The 18,463-nt window shown below is 49.0% G+C and overlaps 3 protein-coding genes across 4 annotated transcripts in view; 1 reads left to right on the top strand and 2 right to left on the bottom strand.

The window, feature by feature from the left end:
* Nucleotides 1–18,463, bottom strand: part of LOC119458000 (transcription factor IIIB 90 kDa subunit) — a 59,852-nt gene that overhangs the window by 16,993 nt on the left and 24,396 nt on the right. The window lies entirely within an intron of this gene.
* LOC119457999 (splicing factor 3A subunit 1) lies at nt 4,028–7,568 on the bottom strand. The gene is made up of 2 exons (XM_037719786.2): nt 5,884–7,568; nt 4,028–5,280 (listed from the first exon to the last, which is right to left on the bottom strand). Exons 1-2 carry the CDS (start codon nt 7,456–7,458, stop codon nt 4,369–4,371), a joined length of 2,487 nt encoding a protein of 828 aa, XP_037575714.1. The 5' UTR covers nt 7,459–7,568; the 3' UTR covers nt 4,028–4,368.
* LOC119458005 (BTB/POZ domain-containing protein 6-B-like) lies at nt 8,135–18,065 on the top strand. The gene is given in 4 exon segments (XM_037719793.2): nt 8,135–8,532; nt 12,051–12,579; nt 13,079–13,925; nt 13,927–18,065. Coding segments are annotated over 4 exon segments (1,665 nt in total). The 5' UTR covers nt 8,135–8,456; the 3' UTR covers nt 14,140–18,065.

The following is an 18,463-nucleotide window of genomic DNA, read 5'->3' as shown; positions in this document are numbered from 1 at the left end:
CCATGACGTCACGGATAGCTGGTGCGGGAACTTCAAGGAGGCCGTCACCACTCGCCTCTGTTTTTTATTTCTTTCTGGCTTACCAAGTGGCTTCTCGCGTTAAGAGTGGTGTTTTCGGTATTGGGGAAGGGTAATCTACTGATACAGAAGAAATAATTTTTCCCTTTAGTGTCCCTTTAATAATGCGATTTGTTTTGAATTTGTTTTGTGTAAATAGCTGACAGGAGGCCCCCTTTCAGTCAAGTGCTCTGGGACCCCCCCTCCTTCCGTATCTTCATCCAATCAAACCTCGATATAACGAAGTTGTGCTTGCAGCGAAAAACTTCGTTATATCGCGAATTTCGTTATATCAAGGTTTTTTTTTTTTTTTTAATATATGGTTTTTAGGAGATGTTGGCGCCTTTAATTGGCGCCGGCTACTCCTTTTCACATAGAGGTATGAAAAAAAAAAGAAAGAAAGAATGAACCTACACGCATTAAAATTAAATGTCAAATCCAAATCACAATAACACAAAGTCCAGTCACATAAGTGCACTAATACCACACTAATACTGAAAGTCAACTCAGAAGCACAGCAACACAAAGTTCAGTCACGAAGGCGCATAAAGTTAAACACAAAATCCAGTCACATAAGTTCACTAATGTCACAATAAAACTGAAAGTCCACTCAGAAAAAGGGCACACAAAGTTCAGTCACATAGCTGCACTAAAGTAAACACAAAGTCCGGTCACGTAATTATACTAAAATCACGGCACATAAGATAGCATGGATTCGATTTAAAGGAAACTACATGAACCCAGGTACGAATTGACCATAGAGTGAGTTTATCACAGATAAACACTCTTTTCAATAGTTTCCGAGAATATTGCTCGCTTCTAGAAATCTTTGGAGGGCCATTAACGCTCGTCTTTGCAACGAATATGTTGGCCAAGGACCTAATATCTTCCTGAGGCTGAAGGGCCTGCGGTTTTGTTAATTCAATAGAACTAAGATGGGGAAGTAAAGATAGTTTGTTACATCGCAAATTTCGTTAAACCGAGGTTATATCGAGGTTTGACTGCATACCATCCCCCGTGGAAACTGCCCAATATGAACAAATGAAACAGATCATGAAGGAATATTTACAATGAAGAAAACTGTTTTTATATGCAAACGCCCATACTTTCTTACTCAGTACACTAAAAAAGAAAAGGTGCAGCTAGTACAAGAGTTTTTATTTATACAATAAATTATCAACATTTATACTTACTTGACTCTTACGAGCGCATTTGCTCCTGAGAACTTTACTGAAAAACGACCGGCGCGTTATGATAGAGTACAAAACCAAAACTGCAGCAGTGACAAGCTATTAACGTGAGCATTAAAAGCTGCTGCAATCCACAAGCTGGCTGCAGGTATAGGAGCTGCAGTTGCCGAGACATTGTTCATGCCTGTTCTGCAAGTTGATTAGGTTGTGGTCTGCACAACATTTAAGAAATGTGATACATCAAATGCTGTGAATGGCACCGATGATGAGTTGCTCCGGGCTGTTAAAAGTGATAGGGAGACCTACGACAGAGATGATCAGTGATGCCCGGACCACTGTGGCTCAAATGTCTTCTTTTTTTTTTTTTTTTCACGTGAGAACATATTACTATTCTCTCTTGCAATGAAACAAACATTTTACAATGTAGTGATCCCTCTCTTATAATGAAAACTGCTAAGTGAACAGTCAAGGGCATTGCATCCCTCATTTCTCGAAATAGGAAAATCTGGGTGCATGCTAAAGCCATTGCATTCTTCATTTCTGGCCATGAAAGTTGGGTGTGCATTACAATCAAGTAAATACGGTGTTACGCCTTAATAACTCAACAGAATGGAATGCGATTCCAATTTTCTGATCCAGCCGCGGAAACATCATTTTTTTGTTATGCTTAAAATTGGGACTGCTGTATAATGTAGCAAAGCTAGCCCTGCAATTAGTAGAGAGGAGGACGAAATAACTGTATTGTTAAGTCCTGCGAGTTGGTGGGACGGGCTAAAGGTCCAGCCTAGGTGACGGCCAGGGGTTCTCGAGTCCTGGCGGCATCCTCGGCCCACTGGAAAGCCCAGAGCTGAAGCACTTTTTTTTTTTCTTTTAAGAATTGTGCATTTTTGTTCTACATAAGCTGCCAGAGTGGTGCCTAATGCAGGGCTCAGCAAAACGAACAAGGAGCTGATGAAAATAAAGATTTTTTTGTTTTCTCCCGAGCATACAAACAAGAGCCAATGAGCTCAGCTCAATCCACGCATGTCTGGACTGTTCTAACAAGACTGATACTTGTTTATACGCACATTGACAAAGAGAAAGGCCCCGTGTCTACCGCAAACTTTGAATGCAAGCTTGTCGCTACCCATGACTCTTTGCACCGCATCTTTTCAGACACGTTCAGACATACAAATTTTGAAAGGGAAACGTTGTCATCCACCCAAATGTAGCCCACAGCTACAAGTTTCATGATACTTCCTTCCTTGCGAGATTCCACAGAAACGATTTGACATACCAATTTTGTGCCAACAATGTCAAAATATCTTGTCTTCATTGCAAAATCCAGTAAAAGGTGCACTGGTGCTTAGTCAAGCATTTTGCAAAGAACTTGCAAGAAAGCAACTACAACATCGACACCGTGTGTAATCAATGGAATGTAAAGTTTTGTGAAATCCGACTACCAAGAACACATGCAACTTTTGAGGGCCTAGCTTTTTTTTTTTTTCTTTCCTGTGCATCATGAAGGAAACTCTTTACCAGTAGAGACGCCGAGTGGTTGTTAGGTGAATATTCTTGGATCATGAACTCGCATGCCCATTGGCCAATGCACATGGACCTGTGTGTGCCTCATTGGCCAACGCATAAGCAAGCTTTTCACAGGGCTGCAGACATGTATGGCGTTGTAGAGAGTTGCAAAGTATAAATATTAAACACGGTGCACGCTATGGTGGAAGGAAAAGCTTTTGCCCTTCCTTCCTTTATAGTTGGCATGGTAGTGGACTGTGCACACACAGGCCACTACCGCATAGAGCCATACAACACAGTGTGGATTTCATCTATAGGGTGGGGGTACGAATCTTGGACGATGTAGCCGTGCATATTGCGATGTATTACTGCGGCATAGCTGCGCAATGTTCAGAAATTGTTATACATAAGGGGTAATGTGATTCAACCTGTTCTATAAAATGCATCAGTCACATGTTCAGGCATCTTGCCAGAGACATGGTGGTGGTGCACCGAGCAAAATTGCCTTGCAGTGAACTTCCCCGAGACTGCGGACCCGGCTGGACTGTGACAGCGACAACACGGGCCGAGTCATTAATAAATGGTCTCTCTCTCCTTTTCATCATCTTCCAAGTTGCTTTGAGATGCAATTTCAAAGGGTGTTTTATGGCAATCAAAACAAGTTCTAGCCGCAGGCATAGAGACATAGCTAGAAAGTTACTGCTGTCCAAAATTATGTGCAGGGATGGTAAGGAACAAGTTAGTGTGGGGCAAAGACGAAAACCTCCAAATTGGTCATGTGTGACAACCACTGTCCTTCGAAGCATCAAACAAAAATGGAGCATGCATCACAACCATTGTTGTCAAAGTCCAGAGAAGTTTTGAGTGACGCCCTCTTGCAGATGGCTGCAGGTGATACGGTATACTGGACTCTTGCCATGCTTGTCATGGCAACAGAGTCCGTGCTTTGTCAAAGCTGTTTCACAAGACAGAATGTGCCGTAAAGCATCATAAGCAAGCAGGCTATGATGTGTTAAGGTAGATAAGGGTGCAGAATCCCACTGTAGAGTTTGACAGCAAATTTAATTGCAAATAATGAAGATAATAAAAACCAATCTTGTTTCGATGACATATTCTTAAAAAAAAATTCATTTATCTTTTCTAGAGCATCTAACAAACAGTGAAATGCAGGTACACTCAAAATGAAACCAGGGTAGATAGGCGCACCACACAAATTACAAAAAGAAAAACCTTAAACAGGACACCACTATAGCAACAAAAGAGGGCAACGGTACTTATTTTCAGACAGACAACTGTCCTTGTTTTATTTCATCATATTATTCATTTGGACATCACCGCAGCATCCACGACCAACATCATCACTCAACTGATAAAACGGTTCGAGATGACTTTACAAATGGGTAACATAAAGAGGGGGAAAAAAAAAAAGCGAAACAAAAAGTGGGCTCTGTTCCCTCACTGGTTCTTTCATCCACCACGCTCCCTCAGCTGCAACACAATGGTGGCATTCTGGCCAAGATGAAAGTAGGCCAGCACGTTGGAATCGTTAACGAGCGCCCCTCATGCCTTGAACACCAAAGGCAAAACATGGCACGTTTCATCCCGCTGTCCCCTGCTACTTCTTTCTGCCACCACGCTCCTTGACTTGAAGCATGATGGTCGCATTCGGGCCGAGGTTGTAGTAGGCCAGCGTGTTCGAATCCTTGACGAACATGCCCTCGTACTGTAGCTTCTGCTTTCCGGGCGGCATGCCCAGCTCCTCGTGCAGCTTCGCCTTCAGCACTGACACCGTGTCCGTCAGCGGCAGAGTCAAGGTCAGAACCTGGCCATTCAGTTTCCATTCCACCTTCTCCTGTGCCCCCGGCACCTGAACCCGCACCGTGACGGGGCCCTTGTTCTTCGCCAGGAATTCCGCCTCTGGAATCAGGTTCTCCTCAGTCTTGCTCTTCTTGCTCGGTGGCTCGTCATCCGGCGGCAGGCTCGGAGGCATCTCCGGCGGCAGTGGCGCCATTGGCGGGGGCATTGGCGCGAATGCCATCGGTGGATGACTTCCTGGTGGCATGCCCAGCATGCCTGGTGGCGGCCGCAGGTGCGCAGACATCAGGATGCCCTGCGGTGCCGCCATCATTGGACGTGGCGGTGTTGGCACGGGCGGGTGGGCGATGACAGGTGCCATCTGAGTCCGCAGCGACGGCGGCGGATGCAGCGTTGACGACGCCGTTGACTTTGGCGGTGGCGCCTGCGGCGGCGGCGGTGGCTTCGGTGGTGGTTGCTTCGGCGCGCTCACAGGCGGGGCAGCCGAAACGGGTGGCGGAGGCAAAGGTGGGAGGTTGGATGGCGGAAGTGGTGGCTGCATCTGATGGTGCGAGCCATGCTGCGGCTTGGCCGGACCAATCCGTTCCTTCTCCTCGTCGGGCAGGAGGCCCTTTATCTTGTGGATCTGCTGAATCTGCTCTTCGATGGTGATGTTGGCACGGGCCGCGCGTGTGGCCGCCTCCATGCTGGCTGTGTGGCCGTCCCAAGTCACCTGAGGGAAAGCAATTTAAGGAAGATTAATCACACAGGTGTGAGCTAAACAGGGGCATCAAAAAAAATGTGTTTGAAGGAAGCAAGGTACAACTTTAAGGATCAGCACTGTCCAGGCAAAGAGCTGCAATGACTGCACGTTAAATACGACAAGAACGTCATGGCCAGCCAAAAGACAATGTTGCAAGCCCTCAAGTGATTGTGAAAGATCTGTAATTAGACAACTAACTGGCATATTACTGGAGGCAGGAAAAGCAGCAGGACCAATAAGAGGACTGCAGCACCCAAATTTTCTAGAAAATGTTCAAATATGTGTGGGTCAGCACTCGGGTTCTGACATTCTGCCCTACAGCCATTTGAAACTACTTATGAGTTACATCACCAGGCAATGCAGATTTCGTAAACAGAAAATGTTTCGGTTTCTGAGGCTCTTCATCGTAAGACCTTTGTGTCGGGCACAAGTGCTACGGGCTAAGTGACTAGCCGTCAATCAGGAAAGGTTTTTGCCTGTTCGAATTTCATAGATTTGTGCATTACGTGCCCCGAGCACTGGTCCTGCAAACCAGCAGTCGAGGACAAAACAAAACAACAAAGAGTTTCGTACCTTCTCCTGGGGCCGCCTGTCCTCCTCGCCGATCTTCTTTCCGATGGCCGTCTCTTCGTCGCCGAAACCGAAGATGTCCGTACGGCGCTCGGCGAACTGCTTCAGGCTGCTCTCGATGGCCGAGCCGGGCGCAAACACTTCATCCTGCTGCATCTTATCCTGTATGGCGCGGTCGCGCTGCTCCACCCAGCGCGGGTCCAGGAGTCCGATGCGCATGTGTTCTTGCATCTTGTCCGCAGGAATCTTCTCGCCCGTGATGGGCGAGATGAGGAACTGCTCCGAGGACGGCTTGGCCGGCTTGCCACCCTTCGGGTTGTAGTCCTTGCGCACGACCACCTGCTCTGGGTTCGGAGGCAGTGGCGGTAGCTGCGGGGGCGCCTCCTTGGGCGGCTGCGGCGGAGGGCTCGGGGCCCTGGGCGGCAGGTTCGACGCCGCGGCTGCGTTGGCGGAAGTCGTCGTCGTCGGCGCCGCCGATTCCTCGTCCTCCTTGTCGCTTGCTCCGCCGCCCTCTTCATCGGACTCGACCTCCATCTCGACCTCTTCGCCCTCTTCCTCCATCCTCTGCTGGGCCAGCACCCGGGAGCCCACTTCGTCCGGAGTTGTGGGCGGAGGAAACAGGCCCTGCTCGTTGGGCTGGTAGTCGACCGTCTCGACCACGACGAAGTCGTGCCAGTCGATCTGCGCGTACTGGACGCGCTCCCGCTCGGCCTCCTCCTCTTCCCGGCGCTTCTGCGCCTCCTGCAGCTTGGTCCACTCGACGCGGTAGCGCACCTGGTCCAGGATGACCTTCGGGTCCTCGGACTCGCGCTTGAGCCGCGGCATTAGGTCCTTGCCCGGCACGAGGATCTTGGTGTACTGCTCCAGCAGCTTCATGAAGTAGTTGAAGAGGCTGTGCTGCGGCCGCAGGAAGTCGAACTGGTAGTTGCGCTGCTCGCGGTTCATCAGGTTGGTCAGGAACTGGCGCCCGTTGCGCGCCACGAACTGCGCCGTCAGCTTGACGATGTCCAGGTCGATCGCCGAGATCGACGGCGGATCGGCGACGAACTCGAAATCGGGCGGCGGCTCCTTGGGCACGATGGGCTGCTCGACGATCTTCGAGATCTCCTGCTTACCGGGTGCCCCGCCGGACTGTTGCTGCTGCGAACCGGGCTTCGTCGGGGTCGGGACGATCGCCAGCTCGGGCTGGATCTTGCCCTCCTTGGCTTCCTTGACCTTGTGCTGGTAGTAGGCATTGTACGGATCGCCCGAATTCAAGAAGTTGAACTTGGCGTTGTTGATCTCGTTCTGTCGAATGCGAGCCTCGAACTCGGGCCCGTTGCGCGCCACGAACGCGGCGGTTTTGTCGACGATGTTTCGAAGCTCCGGCGGCGGGTAGATGATACCGATCGTCGGTTTAGGAGGGGCAGGCGCCGGCGGCGGCTGTGGTTCGGGAGCTGCTGGCGCGGCCGGTTCTTTCGGCGGCGCCGCGGAATCGGCGGCTGCGGTCTCCGTTGCCGTTGACGGCGCCGCGTCCTCCTTGGGCGCCGGCTCCTCCACCGGAGGAAGCACGGCGGCGTCCTCCACGGTGGGCGGCATGTTTTTTCGAGCTTTGCTCGCCTTTCACGCCGTTTTTTCTCAACTCTGTATGCACGCACACCAAATACAATACACGCTTCGACAAATGGCGTCGTCAAAACAGTTTGTACGACTGAATAGACGTTTGCCTGCACCACATTTCGGCAGCGTGCGTGGTAAGCAGCGCCGCCACGTAGCCTTAACCACAGACAGACAGTTGAGCGCGAAGTGAGGGTCAATGTAACGGCAGTTGCATAATAGAGATAAACGTTTCGGACACTGGGCTTCTGAGTGCAGCAGCAAAAATACGTGCGAGTTTTTATTTGACCCTCATCGCAGAATCACAATGCTTCCGCACCTTAACCAATTCTAGAAGCATATTTCTCTACCACGGTTATTTTCCCACGGAGAAAAGCCGTAGTGGCCGTAGTCTCGCAGCATACGTTTCGACACAAATTTACTTTGATTTCACAGGCCAAGATTCTATCATAAAACAAAACTCAACACCAAGGAAAATCGCAGAATAAAAATCCGCGAGAAACATGGCACCACGCATGGGACGTTAGCGGAGGAGGAGGGTAGAAGCGCACGGTGAGGCAGCGCCTCCTCAACTTTGAGGAGGCGATGGGTGAGGGCATTGGATGAGGATATGGGCGCGCTGCATTGTGGGTTTTCGGTTTTGGTTCTGGTTTTGGGGGCAAGCATCGAGCGAGTGATAGAGGGAGAGGGGCGCAACGAGCGGTGCGGGCAAATGAAAACATAAGAAAAAAAAAAAAAAAGCACACCGACAACACAGACAGTGCACGAAGGGGCCCCCCCCCAGCCGCTGTGTGCAGCAGGGAAAAAACAAAACCAGCTCGACAACACCGCTAGCCCGCTGCTCCCCGCCGCCCTCCTCTCGACGTCAAAGCCTCTGGCATCGGCCGCGGGACGACGTCCGTTCCCATGGATCGACGTGATCGCTAAAGCGGGCCTTCCAGCTCACGACGCGAAAAAAGACCGCGTCGTCGAGCCGAGAAATGTCGGCAAGGGCAACGCGACGACGCGAAGAGTCCAACAACAGCGTCACGACGGCAAAACAGTGGACCTTCTACGGTGAGCGCAGCGGCTGCTAACACTCGTGTGGCGTCTCTTTTTTTACCATTTCCTTTCCCCTATAGCTGCTTCGCTCGGAGACTTCACGACTTCGGACATCGGAAGATGTAGTACCCTATTGTAGGCGCGGAGAGGACGCCTTTTTATCTCACCCAATTTTTACCTTCGTCGATCCAATTCTTTTCAGGCACTGCTTCCTCGCACTACATTCTGAAACCCCCCATCTAAATGGCGGCGCATTCAGGAAAAAACAGTTTCGACAGGTCTCAGAAATTTGGCTCCGGGAACGCGTTCGAAGCACTTTTGTAAAAAAAAAAACGTGCGACGAGCGTCGCAGACACATCCGCGCGTTTTACTTGCCGTGTACGACGGCAAAACAGTGGACCTTCTACGGTGAGCGCGGTACTCGAACGTACTTTTACAGTACACGCACGGAGCTGTAACCTTTCCGTATCGCCCGCTGTGACGGCACGATCTGCTCAGATTTCTTTAGAAAGCAAATGCGGACCCACAAACGTAGATACCTGAAGCGCGTCGGGTAAGCGATCCGTTAAATAACTCTGTGTATGTACTGCATAGCGGAGATGCAGACGACTCTGTAGCTACAAAGTGGCGCTTTCTCGATTCACTCGCGAAAGTTGGCGGGCAGGAATGTATACAATACAATGCAGAGAAATATGAGCTTGGGATCGAGTACACTATGCGGAGGGCACACGCTGAGCGTTCTCTACCGCTGCGGTAGCGGCTCTACTATAACGCTTCAACTAATTAACTGTGACACACGCCGTCTGTTGTGTCACCCACAGCGCGACCACCTACTGAAGCCCATTTCGCAACTCGCTCACGCATGCGGTGACGCGACGCACTCGGCGCGCCCGCCAGCGACTCATCTATTCGGTTCGCCACGCGACCTTGATCGCAAAAACAACGCCCCGGCCGGACGTGGTCGTCGTCTCGAGTTTGCTTGAGTAAACACGACGCAACGGTGCGCGTCGCACTATACAATAGTGTGTTCTGTGTACGTGTGTCTCATCAAGGTGTCTACGAAACGCGCAATAACCAACACGTTGTTGATGATCCATGATTATCGCGCAAACGTGAAACGCAGCGGCAACTACCCGTAGCAGACGTGCGCCGAACCGATGTGGCGTCGTCTACAGCTATCTATGGAAGCGTGTTTTTGCGGGTCTCCCCACACACACCTACGACGGAGGACGATTGCGATAGCAGCAGGTGACACCAAACTGTGCTCGGGCCGCGATATACCCGTGGAAAAGCGCGAAATCGCCGTGTCCCGCGCATATCAGTTCGAGTGTGTTCGTGACGTTGAAAACCACGGTAGAACGAGTCCACGAAGTCTCGAAAGCGTGACTCTGCGACGCCCCAGCAATTTTCTTCACGCGCCAGTTTCTGTTTCGTCAGCGCGACAGGAGGTGTTCTTCTACTTCTTCAAGTGACGTCCCCGATGTGCAAGTGAAAGAAACGAAAAAAAAAAAAAGAAGAAGAAGAAGAAGAAAAACGACGTGGAGACGCGTTCCAAAATACGCGCGAGCGCCCGGCTGGGGAAGCGGAGCCTATGGTTCGCTCGAGGCGCATGTACCGCTTGCAGGAACGTCGAGGTGGGTTTTTCTGGCTGCGAAATTCTCTCGCATACATCACTCTGCTGCACGAACATCGTGATTATCTGTAACGCGGAACTGAAGGGATACTGACAAATTGCCTGACAGCCTCAAGGGAATCATTATGTTCAACCCAAACAGGCAGCATTATGCTAAGCCTTCATTGCGGGTCATGTTGTCATAATGACATGACAATGGTAGTTTCCCAATGAACTCGTAACAGCTCTGCCACTGTAGAACGCCTGGCGAGAAAACAAATGCTTTCCTCTGGGCATCACATGATACCCAAAAACGCTGATAACTTTAAGCGCTTGGTCATTGTTTAGTTTGTACCTTATCATTACGTAAACATGGAATGCACTAGACATGTATTGAGCAAGGAAGATATTCAAGCGGTGCTCTCCCCATTACTATGTAACAGTTATGACATAACAAAGAGTGTATTTCAGGTAAATAGTTTCCTTTTGAAAAACGTTCATTATGTCACAGACAACCATGCAACAACATTGTTTAAAAAATTATATAATTGGCTTCACATTTTTTTGGCTAACACCAGCGATGCTGCAATGTGAAGAGCAATGTATTTGTTCCGCTCGACCAATATAATATTTCTCTGCATATACATTTTTACATGTGTGTGTGTGTGAGCCATTTGCATAACTATATAATACTAATATGCCAGAAGCAAGTGATACATCGAGAGCCTGCATTTGCTGAGCAACATATTCTGCTACATTGTAAGCAAAATAACTTGCACAGTCAGCGTCAAAAGCTTGTGGACCGCAGGATCTGAGAAAATTTTGAATTTCCTAGCAGTTTGTGACCGTAGCAAGTAAAACTGCAAACCACTGTGTTGTTTAGTAACAATCTTTAACTGCAAATTTTATTTAGTGACCGCCGGCCGTTTTAGTAAACGGCTGTATAAGAGCGCTCCTCTGCTTAGTACAGACTGGGAAATTTAGATACTAGGCTGCTGAAATATTCGCTCAGACTCTGTAGTCCGTAAGCTCAACTGAATATACAAAAGCCAGTCAAAACGGAGTTCGAATTCAGCTGCGTGCCCCTGTCATAATTTACAATACCAAAAAATGATGCAGCCAACGGCTTTCCTTCATAAATTTTATTTCTCTCTTTTAAAGCATTTTCAGAGCAATAGTATTTCTGACTCGCCTAACTTAGTGTTTCAAGAAACTGGACAGATAGCAAGGCATATTTTGCACTGATACCGTGGCAACATTTTACGCTCGAGCCTATGTTGCCAAGCTGTGACAAGAAAGGATAACAAAAAGCAGTACCTATGCTTGCACATGGTAGCTGTTTAGGGTAAAGAACTAAGAACACTTGGAAACTTTGCTTCTACTATTTTAGCAAATTTGTACATAACAAAGTCCTGCGTAATGTAAAAAACTATCTTGAAACTTTATGGATTTAGTGCTAAGCATCGGGCTACTAAATATGTGGCATAAACTACATTTTATTTGTCTTTGTAAGGATCACACACTAACCAAGTTTTTGAGAAATAAGTCCCACATCAGCACTGGATGGAGCTGTCTGGTTCAACGAACAATGGCATGCTGTTCTAGTTAAGCACCAAATCAGTACGACAACTAAAACATTGACAGAATCATGGCCAGTTTGGTGCCTCATGCATTTAATTTCCTCGAGCACAGATCATGGGACTTCACTAATGCATGTTGGCCGGCTAGTTGGTCTGGATTCATGATTAAAATTTGAAGCACTACTAGACAAACATGGAGAAAGATTACAACACACACACACTACAAATTTACAGACATTGCAAAAGTGGTGGGAGGATTGGCCTGTGCTATTCCGCACTGTACTCCAGGTCTATAAGCATCCCCATGCACTCTCTCCGCCCGCCTCTTTTCTCACCAGCAGGCCAGCAGCCGGGTGGTGGGGCCGGCGCGCAGTTGCCCACCAGCCCCACGCTGCCGCCGCAGCAGCCTCCGCAGCAGTCGGTCTCCCCGCCTCCATACTCGGTGTCCCCACCGCCTGCCTACCTGCAGTGCCCAAGCCCTCCGCCAGGACCACTACGGTCTCCGGGCGGCTCTAGCAATGGGTCCGCATCGTCGTCGTCCGCGTGCGGAGCAATCGGAGGCAGCGGAGACTCGTTGAGCGCACCGCTCCGGCTCGGACCCGGACAGACCCGGGACCCCAACTGGCAGGCGTCGCGGGCGAGCGTGCGGGAGCGCAACGCGGCCATGTTTCGCAACGAACTCATGAGCGACGTGCGGTTTGTGGTCGGACCCAAGGGACCACAACAGCAGGTGGTACCTGCGCACCGGTACGTCCTTGCCACGGGAAGCTCGGTGTTCCATGCCATGTTCTACGGCGGACTGGCTGCACCACCTGGCCAGGACATTGAAATACCCGATGTGGAGCCGGCTGCCTTCCTAGTTCTCCTCAGGTAAGTTTTCCTGCCTTGTTGGGAGGATGGCTTGCCTCACTGCTCTAGACTTTCAGGTCATGCAAAAGTCACTACAGCAGCTCAGTAACTACAATAGCCTTATTTCAAATGCAGAGTAGAGAGCAAAGTGGCACTAACATGTTGAGATTTCTGTGTGGTCGAATCCTTAAGAGCCCTCCCATAATAGTGGATCTCATGTAAAAAAAAAATCATTCAACCAATTGATTGATCAATCAGCCAACGAATCAGTCAATCAAACTGGCATTGTTGCTTTCGCGCAAGTACACCCATCAGAATATTTAATTTATGCTGTCTGAAGAAAGCTGTGAATATCCTAATTTTTGAAGAAAGTGCAGGTATACAACTCCCGTAGAGTTAGAACATGTCTTGTAATACTATGTATTTAATTAACGAACTTTCTTTATCCATTCCAAGAAATTTTCAACCTGATCCCTTCACTTGCTGCTTGATATGCTGATAAGGTCTCTCCTTCCTGCAGGTACCTCTACTGCGATGACATCACGCTAGAGGCAGACACCGTCCTGGCCACACTGTATGCAGCCAAGAAATATCTGGTCCCCCATCTGGCCCGGGCCTGTGTTGCCTACTTAGAGACCAGTCTCACCGCTCGAAACGCTTGCGTCCTTCTCAGCCAGAGCCGCCTCTTTGAAGAACCTGTGCTGGCCCAACGCTGTTGGGAGATCATCGACGCTCAAGCAGCTCTCGCCCTCTCCTCCGACGGCTTTCCCGACGTCGACAGGCCCACGCTAGAAGCCGTGTTGTCCCGCGAATCACTGAACACCCGTGAGGCAGTCATCTTTGACGCAGCCCTCGCCTGGGCTGGTGCCGAATGCAGTCGCCGTGGCATCGAACCCACCCCTGAGAACCGGCGCGAGTGTCTCGGAGATGCCCTGTACCTTGTCCGGTTCCCCTCCATGTCCCTGCAAGAGTTTGCCGATGGTGCAGCTCAGTCCGGCGTTTTAACTCTCCGCGAAACTGCCGACATGTTCCTGCACTTTGCGGCGAGCCGCAAGCCTGCCGTGCCGTTCCCTATCCAGGCACGCCTGGGCTTGCCGACGCGCGTCTGTCGCCGGTTCCAGTCCTGCGCCTACCGCAGCAACCAGTGGCGCTACCGGGGTCGGTGCGACAGCGTGCAGTTCTGTGCGGACCAGCGCATCTTCCTGGCTGGGTTCGGCCTCTATGGCTCGAGCAGCGGTGCTTGCGAGTACCGCTCGCGGATCGAGCTCAAGCGGGGCGGCAAGGCGCTGGCACAATGTGACACCCGCTTCCACTCGGACGGGTCGAGCAGCACCTTCCGAGTCTACTTTGACCACCCCGTCCAGATTCGAGGCCGACACCTACTACACTGCCTCGGCCGTGCTGGAGGGCTCGGAGCTCAGCTACTTCGGCCAGGAAGGCATGAGCGAAGTGTCGGTGGGCACCGTCACCTTCCAGTTCCAGAGCTCCTCGGACTCTACCAACGGCACGGGAGTGCAGGGCGGGCAGATCCCCGAGCTCATCTTTTACGGGGCGGCCAATCTGCCGGAATCTGCCTCATAGCCGTGGTGGTGGTGTTCGTGGTGCGCAAGGTCGATAAGTGATTCCACACCTGTCCACTTCCTCCGAGTGTGACCAAGTGACCATCGTTCTCGTGCTACACCAGACCTCCCTGCTTCATGTTGTATTCCCTGCTGAGTGAATGCTGTTTGCTGAAGGTGCACAGCTGACGAGGAATGCAATTGCCCACTTGCAGGGTGATCAGTGTGCCCACGAAACACGCCCAGCCAAACTCCAAGGTGCTCTGGACTCTCTCCTGAACCACTGCCCGAATGTTGTAGCACTGTTTTGAAACCTTACATTGTCCCTCAACTAAGAGGTGCAGTGTGCAGCAAGAACGAGTTTGCATCGGGGCCCAATTCCACAAGGATTCCTTTTACATTTAACCTGTGTGTGTGTGTGTGTGCTAATGTGTTTTGTGGTAAAGGGCAGCTAATGACAGACAAGACAGAAGTGTTGAGAAAGATGAAATCCGCAAGGATACCATTTTGTTAAGCGTTTAATTTGGACGACACATGTTCCTGTTTACTCGTGAGCTAGTTGATGCAATAACAACATAGAGGATCAGTTTCCATTTCTTCTTTTTGCTTTATTTGACGTGAAAATCGCATCACATTATATGCAAACGAGCGCTTGCCACCACTGAGTCATCTGGCTGCAAAGCTCTGCAGCCAACCCATCGCTAAAGTGTGCCCTGCTCACTACTTCACTCGGTAATATGTGGAGGAACCACCCTTCCTTCTAGCAGTGATGGTTTTAAATGTCTTTGTCCAGAAATACGGAACTGTCCAAAGGTGTTCCAGTGTATCTACCACATGCAACACCTTTCCTCATCTCTTCTGCATTGCCGACGACAACATGAGGTGTTGCAGGAAACTTGCCACCGAGGCTCACCGTTTTTGTCAAGAAGAACGCTACGGTGAAGAAGTTTCAGCTGTTCCCCCACCTTTTCTTCGAACACTTCGCACGATGTTTTCTTCACGGATGCAATTGAAACAAAAAACAAGTGCAGCTGATTTACTGCGTGTGATGCCCTGCGAGCAGCTACGTGGTGCGACGATTGTTGTAAACAACATATTTAACCGAGCAGCTTGGTGTCATTGCAGTGTTGCCACTTTGCTTGACAAAGCTGGTTAGACGCAGAAAATGGAACTGTTTCACCTCAACAATCACTTGGCAAGATGCCAAGTAGTATTTTGTCGCATTTATGTGGGTACAAAAGACTCTGCACTAGCCAAATTTTACAAATGTTGACGAGGGAAGGACAAATGCTAGAGGAGAGCCTCTGGTGAGGCTTCGGGCTGCCCTATAAAGTTCTCGCGAGTGATCTGGCAACGGCATTGTTACAGACTTAACTTTCAATCCAGCACATATTTATTCCTCGCACACTTGTAGACAGAAGTGAGCGAGGATAATCTTAATTGCTACGTTGTGCACATGTTGGCGAGAAAGTCCCAACGCGTTCTCAATAAATGGCGACCTGCTTACCCCTGTTAATGCGAGTTGCATTACTCTATATACGCCGCACTCTTCGAGTAACAGTACCCCTAATAAAAATACGTCCCACCAACAAAGTAGATCCAATAAGTGAGTTTGTATTACCACAAAAATGGCTTAGCAGACCCAAACAGTCAAAGTACTCTGTAGAAATGCCACAGTTAGTTGTTACCGTGTCCAGACCATTTGCAGCGCGCAATGCCTCTCGTGTTTGTGTTGCTAAGAACAGTGCTCAAATGAGCGCCAGCCGTTTCGACCCTGGGTGCAGCGTTCGTCTCACAAGGGCCGCAGACGTTGCAGCTAGCTGTGCTTGCGACTCGCACACCGCCTTTTTGCTCACTGCCGCTTATAACCCATAGTTTCGAGTGATCCTTAACGAAATTCGTAGCTATTTTTAATAACCTTCCAAGCGTACGTGTCGAGTAGGATGTAGCGCAGCTAGGATACAGGCTTTCTACACTACTGCATGCAATGTTTCGAGATGTCAGCTTAACCAGTTCTGCATTAATATTTGAATCACTAAGTGTAGCAAATACTACGGGAGAAGCCAGTACTCGCTGGCTACGATGAAATTGCAGGGGAATTAGTGTGTTCTATTGTGAAAGGAAACTTATTCCAATGCGTACAAGTGTGTTCAGTGGCAAGTGATCTGTTTGCAACATCCTACACCGTCAAACGATACAGACTGACTCATCAAGTTCAACTGATGTTGCACAACTTTTGAGAAGAATTTAAAACATTTTGAGCTCCCTTTCCTCCTAAGTAGGGTACACGAAATTTTTGTCAAGCTTTTTGTGCAATGTCTCTTCGAAGTCTCACTCAAATAATTGGGACATTCTATGAGCATGGGTGCGACAGTCCTTGCCGTAACTTAGTCCTTTCTTACATCGTGGATCCTGGTATGTAACACATGTTGTGGCAAATAGAAACCGAAGGCAGACCCAAAAGTCAAATATTTAGTAACGACATTCACACTACCACCACCACCCTCCTCAACGCAATAAGAAACTAAGGTATGAATGTGATGAAATTTTTAGAAAGGGCATCGTGGCTATCCTTACTTGGATGCATTTCAGGTTGCAAAATAGTGTCAAATTTTACAGGTGTGCAAAAAAGAAAAAAGTGTAGTGTCTTTGTGCATGACACGCTTATGGCCATAGATGCCGCGGAACAGTTATTAATTCTCGCAAAAAGCCTGAGGTATTCGTACTTTCATTTGAGTAATGCATGTTAGTGTACGTTGCAATTAAGCAGCGAGAATGGAGGTGGAGAAAAGAAACCTCCAACAGTTTTGGCACTGTTTTCAAATGACTAACTACTGCCCTGGACTGCAAAACACCAATCCACCTTCAGGTCCCGAACGTGGGCTGCCGTGAAGTGAAACGTTCAAACAGGCCAGAGACAAGTAGGCCACCACAAAACGACCATTTTGTGTTTGTTACTTTGCTCTTTTCTTTTTTTTTTCTATTTGAGTGCCCGTGCAAGTTCAATGCATATTTACACCTTTTACATTTGCTCTTTGAATTTGTAGAGGTTTTAATGTGTGCGGCGACAGAGTGCGCACGAAGGTTGTGACCGTCCTTTAGTGACGAAGCGCAGTCCTGCCTTGCTCATTTGCAAAAAAATGCGAGCTTTGGTTTGCCCGCAACAAGGGGCACGGCGAAGGTGTTGTTTTAATAACCCATTCTAAAAGAGGGGCCCCGAAACTTCGATGTCCTTTGTAGTCACTTGCAGACTGTGCCGAGTCGACCAGTGTTGTTCCGCTGCCACGAAAAATAAAGCCATCACAGGCTGGTTTTGCTGATGATGTACAAGAGGTCAACATCTGTAATCAATTAACTTTTTTAATCATGGTGACTTGCCTGATGGATGGATGGATGTGACTTAAATATTCATGCCACAGGTCCAAAAATTTTTGTTTTCTTCAACGTTTGTGCCGCATTTCCAGAAAGACGTATAAATTTTGGAGTCTTCAAGAACACTCGGTCATAATTCGCAACTTACGGCGTTAGCAGCAGCACTGCTGCGATCAACATGGGCAGCATGGGTGCCCCACGTGCTGGACCGAGCCGCTAACATCGTGCCACCAAAAACCATGATGTTCTTATTGTAAAAGGACCAGCAGCTAAAACCCTAGAAATTGGAGAACTCCAGTGGCGATGTGGGCTGTTTCGGGGCCCCCCCCCCCCTCTTTTTACCAAACAATCCCTTGTTGACCGCTAAACCTAATGTTCAGTGTGTGAAACGTAAAGAAACAACCAAAGGTTCTTGGTGGACAACCGTGGCTGTGCCCACACCTGTTCGGCTGTCCGCGTGTTTCAACTATGCACCGTTGACTGTTTTCCAGAGTAGGACACCTGCTGTAATGAAAAGGCTAAGACCGTAAACCGTTCCAACAGAATGCAATAATAAAAGCTCTGTACAGCCTGCAAGCTCCTGTCTCTCATTTGGTCTCCTGTTGTGAAACTTACACGCATAACCGATGGACATTTTTCGGTTATGGACATTTTTGATGGACATTTTTCGGCTATAGCCAAAAACACTTTTCCGCGACAAAAGACTTGGCTACCAAACTGGGGGTTCAGCAAACCGTCCACAGTTTGCTGAACATACATTTAAATAACATAAAAAAACAATAAAGCTTAGATTTATTTTATGTAGCTGAAGAAAACAAAAATTCGACAGAACCCATCTCGCGATGACTGTTGACGGTAATGAGTTTCGGATTGAAGCAATCTAGCAACACAATGTATTGCCACCGTCGAAACAAGTTATGCGTTAAGCGTGTACTGCAGTGAGAGTCCTGTTCCGCACTTCCCTAAAAACACTC

Source organism: Dermacentor silvarum, chromosome 7 (assembly GCF_013339745.2).
Source record: "Dermacentor silvarum isolate Dsil-2018 chromosome 7, BIME_Dsil_1.4, whole genome shotgun sequence".
Lineage (NCBI taxonomy): Eukaryota > Metazoa > Arthropoda > Arachnida > Ixodida > Ixodidae > Dermacentor > Dermacentor silvarum.
The sequence above is the reverse complement of the archived record's forward strand: the minus strand, read 5'-3'. Positions and strand labels throughout refer to the sequence as shown.

Excerpts from the sequence above, each read along its gene's own strand:
- LOC119457999 (XM_037719786.2), bottom strand. The coding sequence starts at position 7,458 with ATGCCGCCCACCGTGGAGGACGCCGCCGTGCTTCCTCCGGTGGAGGAG. Across the intron at positions 5,281-5,883 it reads ACAGGCGGCCCCAGGAGAAG|GTGACTTGGGACGGCCACAC; the intron begins GTACGAAACTCT and ends GCTTTCCCTCAG.